Below are 13998 nucleotides of genomic sequence, written 5' to 3' on the forward strand. Positions count from 1 at the left end.
CTGGGCCGGTGTATACCCTGGTTAAAATAGGTGTACCATATCCCTGTGTCGTAAGAGGCAACCAGGGGTGCGTCAGGAAGGGCATCCGGCGTAAAACATGTGCCAAATCACTATGTGGATCATACGGATGATCCGCTGTGGCGACCCCTAACGGGAGCAGCCGAAAGAAGAAGAGAGATTTGAATTTTTTGAACAGCTTGTGATTTTTGTCAAGGTTTGAAGAGAGGAATAGGCTGCTGCCTGCTTATCTGAAGAATGAGATATGTCATGGCAGAGGGCAAAGTCATCAGCAAATTTAAAGAGGACTTTCCAGAGAGATCGTTGATGAACATTAGGAATAGGACTGGACCCAGAACACTGCTTTGGGGCACTCCAGCCTTTTCAGGGAGAGATGAGAGGATTTCGTTGAGAGACACACATTGGCTAAGATAGTAGACGACGTCAGTAAGCCATGTGTGGAGTTGACCTTGGATGTCATAGGGAGAGTTTTGGGAGCAAGGCGGGATGCCATACTGTATTGAAAGCATGAAATATGTCTGTGGAGATGGTGCTAGTCTCATGCTTTCCATTAAAGGCCTCCATCCATTGTTGGGAGACTAGGAGATGTGCAAAACAAGGTGGAGTGACCTGGTCTGAATCCAAATTGGTGATCTGAGAGATCTCAGTGGAGAAAAGGAAGGATTTCATATCAACTGCCATGATGGATTCCATGACCTTGCTAATGATTGGAAATAAGCTAATAGAACATAGTTATGGGCATCAACTTTTCTACTTTTTATGTAATGCAGTGATTTTGGCTGATTTTCAAGCAGATGGTAGATGACCCGAGGCAAGCAATAGGGTGAAAAGAGCAGTGGGAGGATTTATAAGAGCAGCACAGAGTAGGTTTTCATGATAAGTGAGCTGATGCCGTCTGGTCCAGTTGCTGATTCAGTCAAAGGTTGCCAGAAACATCTTCAACTTCTCAGGTGCAAAAAATACATAGTCCAGGAGCCGTTGGGTCCAACTGGGTGTGGTGAGGACAGAGATTGAGGAGTTGGCGACACAAGATTTGGAAGCAAACACAATTGAAGCATTCGGCTTCTCATGAGCGGAGTCTGCCGTGGTGCCATTTGAAGGGATGGAAGGGGAACATACTCCAGAGTCAGACTTAACAAGGCACCACTAGGTTTTAGATTAGTTTGAAAGTTCAACATTGAGGTCAGACAGATGTTGTTGTTTTTGACTCTCCTAAGAGTGGATTTCAAAAAATCTGTGGACTCGAAGGACAAACAGTATAGCAAGGTAGGTGCTGAGATGCATTGTACTCTTTGCAATCAGGTAGAGCCTGCACATCTGAAGGATGAGGGATGTCACAGTCTCACGGTAGAGGCTGGACCCTTCAGCAAATAGATGAATGGGCTTTTCCAGACTTGGAGAGATTGAGATGAAGATTAGGAATAGGATTGGGCCCAGAAAACTTCCTTGGGGGACTCCAGCCTGAATAGGGAAAACAGATTAAAGGATTCCGTTGAGAGCCACACATTGTCTACAGAAGTAGAGGAAGTCAGTAAGTCATGTGTGGAGTTGGCTTTGGGTGTCACAGGCAGAGCTTTGTTAGCAAAGCAGGATGCCAAACTGTAAATTCCCACAATATATATTCAGGGTGACAGTCCAACCCTCTTGTTTGAGGTTGAGAGCCTCCAACCATCACTGAGATGAGAGCATCAGCACATTCAGAGTTGTGACCGGGATGAAGTCCAAACTGATGGTCATAGATGTTTGTTTGGAAACAGGAAAGATTTGATGTCAGTTCAACAACAAACAGGAAAGAGTTAAACAATATTCATTTTCAGAATGCACTTCATAAAGTACAGTATATTCCATGTACACTTCCATGATACTAATTGAAGATTTGTGTCATTAAATGTTTTTAAAGTGACTTTTTACAAAACATAACTTTTTAATTTCTTATCTTCCATACTAGCCTACAAGCTGGAAAACTGTCCAGACCCTCGACCCTTTCAAAATGGCTTTGTAATTGGAAATACTTTTTCTGTGGGCCATTCCATCTCCTTCGAATGTTATCCTGGCTATGTGCTCACTGGCCAAGCAGTTCTAATATGCCAACATGGAAATAGTCGCCATTGGAACTACCCCATTCCAAAATGTGAAGGTGAGTGTTACGTCCGTTAGCCAAGATGAAGCACTTACGGCTTTTCACCACCCAAATGTGGATTTAGGACCACCTACAATTTTGAGTCTTCAATATCTCTTAGTTTGTCACTCTTTCAAGTACCTTCCATCTGACTAACTTTTTTTTTTAATATGAATGGTCAATTGGCATATATATATATATATATATATATATATATATATATATATATATATATATATATATATATATATATATATATATATATATATATATCATCACACACACAACCCTTTGCTTCGCTGATGGAAAAACTGAGACAGGGGAAAGTGAGGATGAGTGGAGGAGGCATGGGACAGTGAGGGGGGGGGGGAGGACAAAGAGAGATGAGGGGTGGAGAAGGGGAGGGGAAGGGAAGGCATCATACCGGGGCGAAAGTGCTTTCAATCGTCGATTGTGAAAGCGAACTTGTTGCTGTGGCAAACTTTGGATTCTTTGAGTCTGCATTCTCAACCAGCACTAATAGGTACTCTCTCTGGTGTTTGGTTTTCAAATGATTTGGAATATTGGATGTATTATAGTGATGAGCAAGGTCTATTGAATCTATTTGTTGATGAAAGTGAGCTTGCAACTTTCTGATTGTCTTCTTTAACCTTCCCAAAATAGTTCCAAACTGCACTTCTAGACCTTTTGAACAATATGTCAAAACTTTTATCAGTTAATGTATTGCCGACCCATCTGTCAGCAAAGCAATCAGCACACTTTACAACCAACTTTAAATGCTTTGCTATTCATTAAAAAGAACACACCTGTGGGGCGTGTTTAGTTTGCAAGCGACTTGCTTTTGCTGCTATATTGCAAACGGGATGCCCCTGGGGCATGTTCCTTTTCAAATGATACATTACCAGGCCATGTGTAACCGGAACGTGCCCAACAGGGATGAAAAAAATTTCCTAGGAAAAAAATCTTTTTTTTCTATGAAGTCGAAATTGGCGTCGATTCTCCTTCATTACTCAATTCTTTTCGATTCCATGGTTGGAATCGATTCTGTCCACCACTCTTAAGCACTTAAACAAAATGGTTGATCGGGAACGGTTGGCCGGGTTATACTAAACACCGTTCGGAGATGACTGGATATTACCAGACGTTGGGAGTATCAAACAATGTGTGAATTGGACAAATTAACACTTTTTTTCTAGCAGTTGGAACTGCTGCTGAGGTCAATTCCACAGTTTAAATATTGAAATTTGGTTCAGGTATAGTGATTCTAGAGCTTATTGCATTTCAGTTGTAATGCTAATGGAGATGGAGATGGAGTGGGAGGGGTGTTGGGAGGAGGTAGGAATTGGTTTTGGAGGAGGTAAGCGTGAGGTGTGGTGAGGGAATGGAAGGCAGACGTGCAGTTGGAGCATTAATTACGATTCATACTGTCTCATCAAAATGATTCTGCAGAGAATAACAGTGCAGATGGAAACAAAATAATGTCTGAAACACATTTTCTGCCGGTCATACTATAAACATCTACCTGGTTCCCGGGTTGAGGTGCATTCAGGATGGCACGCCGTTGAAGTAATGGGGACTCACTCCGATGGAGGAAGGGTCCAATTGTATGGCCATGCATTCTGGCCTTTCGGTGTTAGGATATGTGTGTTTGATTGACCATGTGCTTAAGCCTTCAGGTGGGGGCATATGTGTGCTCATGGAACAGTCTTGTTGGACTGTGTACTTTGGCCATGGCGTAAAGGTGCACCTCCCAAGCTGTTTAAATGTTTTCTTTTTTTCTTTTTTCTTTTATATTTTAATTTTTTCACCTTTTTATATGAAAAGGAGTCTTCAAAAGAGTGTAAATAAGCCCGAAATCTGGATAGGTGGCTCTATTTTATGTTTCACCAATCGTTATCATATAATCTGTCTTTTGCCATGAGTGGCCAGGCTGATACCTCTGGGTCAGAGGTTACGGTTTGGTATGCACATGCGCAGGACTTGCATCTGTCCATGGAGATCGGGGAGTGCTCATCACGCTTCACGCATTTTGGTGTTTATCTCCATCCGATCGCACATGCCTTCTCATTTCTTGGTTTGCATTAGCGGGAACAATCATCTGGGTGGCAGACATGCTTTTGTTCTTTGCAGATTATGCGGTTTTACTAGGTGAGACATGTTCCCTGGCTGATGCTCACCATTACAGCCTGGGAGGTACTTTTGGAAAATATATTGTTATGGGTTACGGGATTCAAACCAGGGTCCCAAATGACAAACCCAACTACGAATATTACAGGATGATAGAGTGATCCCAGCTACCTTCGGTCCTCGTCCCAGCCTGCCGGACCAAGACCCGCAAGCTCGCCGAGCAATTTTCAGGAGCTTGAACTTAAAAAGTTGAGCGCAAGGAGTAGAGGTCTAGACGGCCACTCTCGCAACTCAGGAGGTTTGCGACTTGAACGCTGTTTCCAAAATGTGTGTGTAAACATCACGTGTTTGCTATTCTAAATCGAGTTTTCACAACACAGCCCCACAGAACAATGTCACAACGTCGAACACAATGTAATATAATCAATTTACTCAGTAGCATTTGCAAGAAATCCAAATAAAACGCGAGATGAGGAAGGGAATGGGGTTCAGGCCTGTTTGAAGGACAGTTTCATCCGCTTCGGCGTGAGCTGCACCTGGTGGAAAATCAAATAAGGGGCCCACACAGTCATCTCGCTCTGCAATTTCTTTCTTCCTCAGAAGACGCTCTTTTCTTTTCCTCCGCCTCTTTCATGCGTCCAGCAATCCTTCATCGGGTTCACAGAGCTTGAGTCCTCACGCAATAGCATGATTGAGGCCGCTCATGCCATGAAGCAAGGATCGTTTTCCATAGCCAAGGAGAATACACCACCTTCTTGATCTCTTTCTTTTCAGAACACCACAGCTCATTTCTTCTCCCTTTCTCTCTCCTTTTTTCCTCAATTTGGCTTTTTGGTGGGATCGAGTCCTTTATAAAATGCACACCTCCTCCACAGAGTTTACAGAAGTCGAGTCCCTTACACAACACGTACCGAGGCCTTTCACGCCATCAAACAGGGATCATTTTTCACAGAGCCAAAGAATCGTCGTCTTCTTCCTCTTCTTGTTCCTCTCATTCTTCTCCTGCTCCTCCTCCTCCTCCTCCTCCTTCTTCTCCTCCTGCCCCTCCTCCTGCTCCTGCTCCTCCTTTTCCTTTTCTTTCTACTCCTCCTCCTTCTTCTTCCTTTTTTCTTCTGCTTCTTCTTCTTCTCCTTCTTCCAGAAAGAAAAGGGTTGACTCCTTTCCAAAGTCGTGGTTGTGCACACCACCATCAGTGAAAATTGGAAATGCCCCAAAGAGTCAAGGGAATAGCTATTGGGGGAGGGGGGGTGCTTTTGGCAAAGGGAAATTAAATGGAAAAAAATAACTACAAAAATGTCATATTTGTGATCCCACAGCTGACTCAGCATTTTTTACGTAATACACCATAAACATCATGAAAGTACTCCAAATTCTATTTTGACCACATGGCTCAACGACTTGGCCAGCACCAGACATAACCTTGCTTCCACTCGCCTTTGTCAAGAGGAAATTTCCTGTTAACTTCATCCACTTCCAGATATACCTCAGTTGTCGGGTGTCTTGATCAGTCGACCAATCACAATGCTGTTTTTGCAAGACCTCGTGACGTTATGCCGATTCTACCATCAGTCAATAGCAAGCTTGTGTTGTAACAGCTTCACATCTGTTAAGGCTCAAAGTCCTTCTGTTTCGCTTGCCCAAAGTCGTGCGAATTTCACTAATTTGTGAGCCCAAAGTCCTATTGGTTTCTTCTCTCTATTCTGTACCATCGACACATGAAACAGTGTATACCATGCCTGTACAATCATTCTTGTGTATTTTGTCCTTGATGTTAGTTACCACTCTTTTGAAGGTGCATACAGGTTGAAAGTTCACATTCACTTCTACCGATCTCAAAATCCTGCCAATCCTTTTGGTTACTCCTGGCACGAAAGGAAGCATGCAGAAACCCTTTAGTGGATCCTGTGGAATTTGCTGATGTATCGGAGCTATCAGTACCATTTTGTTTTTTGGGCAGAGGTGGTCTGGATAGCCATTGGCTTTCAAGAGCCGTTTAAGATTTTTAATCTCCTCCTTCTTACCCTCCAATGTGGATGGTATGTTTATTTCATTTTTACAAGTGTGTTTACCATAGCTCTTTTTTGGTATATAAGATGGCAAGACTCAAAGTCAAGGTAACGCTCAGTCTGGGTGAGTTTTCTATTCATTGTGGTGTTTAAACTTCCATTGGGGTTTCTCATCACCATGGTGTCAAGAAGAGGAAGTGACCCTTCCTGTTCTTCCTCATGAGTAAATTTTATGGAAGGAAACATTCCACTAATTCCCTCCTGGGTTGTATTAACAGCCGTGTTGGGGCAGATGAGAAAGTGTCATCTTCATATTGATCCCAAACAAGTGGCTGGATTGGGAGGGACTCGTTGGCATATCTCCAAGTTCTTCGATCTCCACATTTGCAGCTTCAGTCGAGACAGGAGAACCCATGGCAGTGCTGAATACCTGTTTTTAATGACAAAATAAGTGGAAGAAATAGATGCACTGAGGAAGTCACACAATTTTTAACATTCAATTAATTACTGCACAGGTGTGGTATACACTATTCCATGTGGCTAGTGCGGAATATATAGGAGAGAACGAAAGGACTTTGGGTCAGCATGTCAAAGAACACCACAAGGCCTTGGGGTAACCACCCAGAAAAGTTTGATATTGCCAAGCATGGGTTAAGGGCTGGCCATATTCCCCTATGGGACAATGTGATCATTCTGGCTGCATCCTCAAACTAGGCCAGGAGGTGAATATTGGAGGTATGGCACCAGTGGTGGATTAACACATGGGAACGCAGGGCCTGTGTCCAGGGGCCTCAAGCTCAACGTCGGCCCTGGGCAGAGGCAGCACGAGAGCCATACAACCCATGCAGTTGCATGGGGCCCCCAGATAACATGGGCCCCCACACGACCAATCATTGTTCACAATCCTTTGAGACGATCCCCTCAAGGGTGGAGTCTCACTTTTGTTGACTTTGTTGACGGTCCCTCATGAATCGATGAAAAAAAAAATGTTTTCCCCTGATGTTTAACGAGACAGGACTATTACAAAATCGAGGACAGAGACAAAGTGGGACATGATGGTCTTCGTTGGATCATTGAAAGCGCCAAAGACAACGAGCTTTCACATGACTCAATTTGAAAGAGCCACCTTAATGGATGTGAAGTAGTTACAACACAAGCTTGTCATTGGCTGATGGTAGAATAGGCATAATGTCATGAGGTCTTGCAAAAACAGCTTTGTGATTGGTTGACTGATCAGGCCCACCCACTCCAGCTCGGGTATATTTGGGAGGAGCTTAACAGGATATTTGCTCTTGACAAAGGCTAGTGGAGGTGCAGTTAAGCCCTGTGTTGCTCCCTAAAATGCTGAGCCTCTTCCAAACAATACCCACTGATTAAATTGCAGCTGGTGTATATGTAGGTCTGCTTTACCAAATTTTATGATTCATTGATCCTTTTGCACCAAAAGAATCCTTAACTAACTACAATTCATGTAACAGTAAATTGTTACATGAATTGTTACATGCTTGTGAATAACATAAAGCACTTGCCTGAAATCAGTGGATTTTTCCCTTTTTGTATGGTGGCTCATTACACTGGCCTTTGGATTTCATTTCTTATAATCACATAGATTTCAAGTTGGTAATCAATGCCATTATTTTGTGAGAAAATGTTCTTCGCTGAATTATGTTTCACTTTGACCTGATTTTCTATCCCTGAGCTAAACAAAAGCTTATTTTATCGTTGGTAAGTCCTGCAATTTTTCCAAGAATGTTAGGTTAACTAAATAACCTCCCACCAAGATTCATCTCAGCGGGCAGTGACAGAATGCTTTGTAACTTGGCGTGCACTTATCTGTCATGGGCTTCTCACCAGCATGAGCCCTTGTTGATCCTGTACTGTCACTTTGAGGTGAATTCCCCATAACCTGCTGGGGAACAAGGGACAGCTGTCACATTCAATATACAGGGCTGTCTGGCACTGTCACCGTCACCATCTTCAACCGAATATAACATCACCCGTGGTTGAATTAATTTTAATTCTGCTCAAATTCAATGATCGGATTGACTTTCCTGGACACGCGACCAATAACACGACAGTCCCCAGAATGTATCCCAGCCACCCATGCAGTGAGTTTCACATTTTTGGCTTGTCTAACTCGCTGGTAATTGAACACGTATGGACAAGACCCCTTGTAGCATTATCACTGACACAGCCAATTATATTTGGCCTTTTCAAGCAACAGCTAAGAGTTCCTTTATACCCGATCAATGTGGTGAGGTCTCATTTAACCCTGAGTGAGATTTGCAGCAGAGGTTTAAAATATTGATTGACATTTATTACTGAAGCATTTTTTTTTCTGCAGTTCAAGAATGTCTACTTCTGTCCACGGCACTTTTGTTGTGACGTTTCGATCACTATTTTGTGATGTCACATGGTGGATAACCTCACAGCAACTAACTTTGTTGCTTTTTCGAATGAATCATTGTGTTAAAACACTACTATACTCTACAGAAATGTATCAAACCAAATAGTTGGAATCATTGTTTTTGTTTTCCATTATAATGGATATTTCCTTCATGATTGAACAATATTGTGGGATCAAATTGGCTTTGACTGAAGCTTCACCAAAACAGCCTTTTGAAGATGATGCCTGGTGGACGTGCCAGCGTTTTGTGCTTCAATTACAACTTGATCGTGAGGAAATTTCAAACAGACGCTGACCTATTTCAAAAGAAAAGGACAACATTTTCGAAGGGCAAATAGAGATTGAAAATTTCAAAGAAAAAGGACATTTTTTAAGGGCAAATTGAAAATTGTCCTTGTCTAAACCATTATGGCCCACAGTTGAAGTGACAGGTTGTATTGTGGAAACATGCTGAGACATTATTTTTCAATCAATTTTTTTTTTAAATAATATTTTGAGATTAAAGTAGCCACCTCCATACCGTGTTGTTACAAAACATTTAGGTAATTGTGTGAAGAGTTGAGGATATGTATCGTTGATGTACTCCTGATGGCTATTACTGACTTTGTGTTTGTGTTTTTGAAGCCCGTTGTGGTGGAAATATCACCGGAGAAAGTGGAACCATATATTCACCTGGGTACCCCGGAGAATACCCCAACTACCAAGACTGTGTTTGGCATGTAGAAGTGCCTCCAGGATATGGAGTTTTCCTCAACTTCAGCCTCTTACAGACTGAGCCGGTCTATGACTTCATTATAGTTTGGTAAGCAGCTCACACTTCCCAATTTCAAATCACTGTTTTAGATACAGGCGACCTCCATCGCAAAAAGGTCCATAATAACCCCGTCATGCTATTCATCTTGAAACTAAAAAGGCACTGTGAGGTGGCAATCTTCAAGCCATTTTGTTTGATGGAAACAAAAATAGGCGAGGGAAGCTTACTTAGGCTCTGAGAAGGCCTGATCAGAATCACCGTTCAATAATAGTCTTTCTCACCAGAGACTGGTTGGTGGTCTTTCGATTTTATACTGTCTTTTAACCAGTTGCTCCCTCGGCCCTTTCAATTGTCTGCCGCTCCTCATGCAGCTCCACCAAGATGCATTTATGCAACAACCCCTCCTTGTCAACCTTTAAAAGTCTAAGCTTCTCGCCCACCTGCGATGCTTTGTCCCTCTTCCAAATACCAACCCCTCTTCCTCCCCTCCCCTCTCCACCACGCACCCATGTAATTTTCTCTCCCTGTCCCTCCGATAATGTTCCCCCTTTAATTGCTTTAAGGTTCTTGTTAACCATCTCATGTAGTCTCCCATTCCTTCAATTATCTTTATTTCCCACTAACAACCTCCTTATGTTGCCTTTTCTTTATAGCTCATGTTTCTGTTGTTTGCTTGTTTTCTCTTCAATCTTTTATCTCTCTCCATTAAGAGTTTCTTGTGATCTATCAAACCGATTGTCAGAAATGTGCCTGCTTAAAAACGGAGATTTCCTACTTTGATGTGGATCATGTGCCACTTTACACATTAATTGTCTACTAATTGGACATATGCAGCCCATCAGACCGTGCAGCACAACTTGCTTCGATGCTGGAAGGCTTTTTTTTTGCCAACACTTACTGGCTCTGAGTTTTGAACGGCTATAACATTGAGAATTGTATTAAGTGAAAAGGCTTAATGGAGGCATTCTCACTTTATAAAATTCTCGTTAAACAAGAGAAAATGCAATGTACATGGTAACACTGTATTTGAAAGTCGGCCTTGTAATAACATATTTATCACCTTCCACTATCACTAGTTTAAAAAAAAAAGGAGACAGTGTGCTTATAACTCCACAATGTCTTTGGAATACAGTGTACTCGTAAGTCATAAAATTGATAAAATGTGAAGATGGATTAAATCCTCTATTTACAATTTTTTTTTAAATATTTAAACAATTTAAGTTACTATGACATTGTTTTTTAAAGCAATACAACATTTTAAGAACATGTTTATCATATGTTCTCACACGTGTACGAAATGTGGGTAAACGTAAAATATTTACATTTCGACTGTTATAATTATTATATTTGGGTAAATTCACCTTACAAAAGCCAATTTAATTTTGGCCTTTGTGTCGTCAGATGTGTTTCCTTCTTTATTCGGTCACTTCACTCCCTCTACTGGATTGTGCACACATACACATGCATCTTTACCAATGTGCAGGTGCTTTTCAAAGGGTGGAGAACCTTTGGGGTATGGAGGGAAGGGACAAGAGTGGTGGGAAGGGAGGGGATAGTGAGAAATTGATCATTTGGATTTGCAATTTCAATCTATTAATCTTGTAACAATTATATTCACTGTTGCAATAACTCACAGTTCTTTTTGTGCAATGCTTAAAGATGTCGCAAAATGAAGTTTGTTTAATCTGGAAAGTTTGTGACCAATGTAATAATGTATACAATGCCGGCCTATCTCTGCGGTCTGGAGACTGTGGCACTGACAGAGACAACAACAGAGGCTGCAGGTTTGTGAGGATAACTGGGTCAGGAGGATTGTGGGAGTGAAGAGAATGGATGAACTGAGGGAGGAGATTGATGTGCAGATGAGTTTGATGGGGAGATTGTTTAAAAAAAATAAACAAATAGCTGAAGTGGACTGGACACTTAGTGCAGATGGAGGAAGAGAGAATGACAAAGAAAGCAGATAGGCTGAGAGGGCAAGGTAGGAGGAGAAGAGGCAGGCTGTGGCTGAGATGGGAAGATTGTGCAAGGAGGGATATCAATAAGGTGGAGAGAGTTGTCCAAGAACAGAGGGAAGTGGAGGAGTGTCATGTTCAATGCAGGGCAGAAGCTTAGTATCATTTGGCCTCACCACTTATAAATGGAAGAGGAATAAGAAGATTATAATGTGGCCTGTGTTGCTGGGTTCATATTAGTCTGCAATTGATGCATTCCTAAATGCATTTCATTCTCTGTTGCTTCAGTCAGATACGAAAACCACTTGTATTGTACATCTTCTTTGAAAATCCTTTTTAACAAACATTTTGCCGGTACAGTAAAAGTGAGCTTTGGTCAGAGTGAAGATAAAATTTGCCACCTTTCTGGCTCTACTTATCACCATGGCCGTGTGTGTGATTTTAAGAACACTTTAAGCTTGCAGACGCGACACCCTCTCTGATACTGTGCCATGTACTCCTTAAACCACTCAAACAAATTGAGGATAATTGGAGTTTTTTATGTTCAACTGTTAGACAATCTCCTGTTTATACATTGCTCTCCATTTTGTAGAAATGTCCAAATGTTTTTGTTCGGACACTGAATGTAGTACTATCATTCTGTGACTCGTCATTATTGGATTATCGTCTTTGTTGCTGAGCTTCACATGATTAAATTATTTTGTTTGAATCACATCTTTATATGAGGTGAATATCTTGCTAATATATCCATTTACCAATAGCCCTTCTTACTCACAAGTGTGATTCCATAAAGCAGGTGATGCAGTCTCCAAGGTAATTATCCATTGTATTTACACACACTACCTGATTGACACGAGGTGATTTGTGACGTCTGTGTGCTGAAATAGTGCGAAGCTACACGTAAGCTCACCTGTCCAACGAGAAAGGCTGAAAGCCAAATTGAGGTATATTTCCATGCATAAATCACTAATTTCGAGTAAAAACATTCCAATAGATCACACCTCCATATTATTATTCGTGAAATATTTATTCACATTTCTGAAGACCAGAAAAAAAAATAGATGCGACATCTGCCTGATTTGGTCACCAAACACCAACTAAGAGATCTTGAAAAATCATTGCTTTGAGGTCAACCCATCACTTTTAAAAGAACCTCTTATTGTAGTTAACAACATTATTAATTTTTGTGAAGCAGGAAGTTGCTGTGGCAGACTCTCAAGCGGTCATAATCGTGGCATGTCACCAGGAAATGCAGAGTCGACAAAGTTTTTATGAACTCCCGTTGGACTTATTCTGAAATGGGGACTGATGGATTTGGTCTCGATTTTCGCATGTGGGCATGCGTGCGTCCGCAACCATATCTTGGATGTGTACGGACTGATTTTATTCGTAATTAGCAAAAAGACACGAAATGATGGTTTACAGATGCATATCATTTTGTTTTGTGATGTCATCAAAGATGGCCGACTGGCGGCCATTTTAGTTTTTTTTTTAAAACCCGGTGTCGAACACGTCCTCAACCATTTCTCGGACATGCATTAACCAATCTTGTTCAAACTTGGCATTCTGATGTGCAAATGTAAGCCATCATTTGTTATCATTTTTCTTTTAATTGAGATCAGATCCAAGATGGCCGACTGGTGGCCATTTTGTTACTTAAATGTGTCCCCAACCATTTCTCAGACATTATGGTCCGATTTTGTTAAAACTTAGCAAAAGCACAGTGCATGATGGCATACACGAGCCCTTCACTTTATTTTGTGATCTGATCAAAGATGGCCGACTGGTAGACTGGTAGCCATTTTAGTTAAAAATATAAACCTGTTATCGAACATGTCCTCAACCATTTCAAAGACATGCATTTACCTATATTATTCAAACTTGGCACATATATAGTGAATGATGGCTTACATATGTCCATCATTTTTCTTCAAGATTCGATCCAAGATGGCCGACTGGCGACAATTTTAGTTGTAAGAAACGCGATGTTGAACATGTCCTCAATAATTTCTCGGACATGCATTAACTGATCTTAATCAAACTTGGAACAAAGATAAGGAATGATGCCTTACAAGTGCACATCATTTGTTTTCGAGATCAGTCCAAGATGGCCGACTGGCAATCATTTTATTACTTAAATGTGTCCCCAACCATTTTTCAGACATGCATGGTCCGATTTTGTTCAAACTTGGCACAAGCACAGTACATGATGGCATACATGTGCACCTCACTTTATTTTGCGATCTGATCAAAGATAGCCGACTGGTAGACTGGCGACCATTTCAGTTGTACAAAAATATGGGCTAGCCCTTTAACTCCGCACAGCAAAATTACTAAAACAATGGGAGCTATGATATTTTCTTTTTTTTTTACTTGTTTCAGATGTATTTTAGGTGAACAGAAGCAAAGTTTATTTGTTACACCTTTAAGGAAAATCCTGGAATATAAAGAACATGTGAGTAATGGGAATTTACAAAAAAAAAACTTTGGGCTGCATACCAACAGAGAAGCCCTCTCTTATTCTATTTGATGAACAAGTACACACATTCACTTTTCAGACAAACAAGATCACTTTGGTGGTGTGATCCAAGCATAAACTAATTTGCAGGCTC

At 41.3% G+C, this 13998-nt stretch overlaps 1 protein-coding gene across 1 annotated transcript in view; it reads left to right on the forward strand.

Annotated features, from left to right (window-relative positions):
• CSMD3 (CUB and Sushi multiple domains 3) overlaps positions 1 to 13998 on the forward strand; it is a 1047538-nt gene that overhangs the window by 768237 nt on the left and 265303 nt on the right. The window contains exons 44-45 of the mRNA XM_085893781.1: positions 1967 to 2155; positions 9302 to 9479. Of these exons, the coding sequence (XP_085749907.1) occupies positions 1967 to 2155; positions 9302 to 9479 (367 nt within the window). The remainder of the gene's footprint in view (positions 1 to 1966; positions 2156 to 9301; positions 9480 to 13998) is intronic.

This window comes from Eptatretus burgeri, chromosome 9 (assembly GCF_056783735.1).
Source record: "Eptatretus burgeri isolate ZD-2024b chromosome 9, Ebu_testis_v1, whole genome shotgun sequence".
Classification (NCBI taxonomy): domain Eukaryota; kingdom Metazoa; phylum Chordata; class Myxini; order Myxiniformes; family Myxinidae; genus Eptatretus; species Eptatretus burgeri.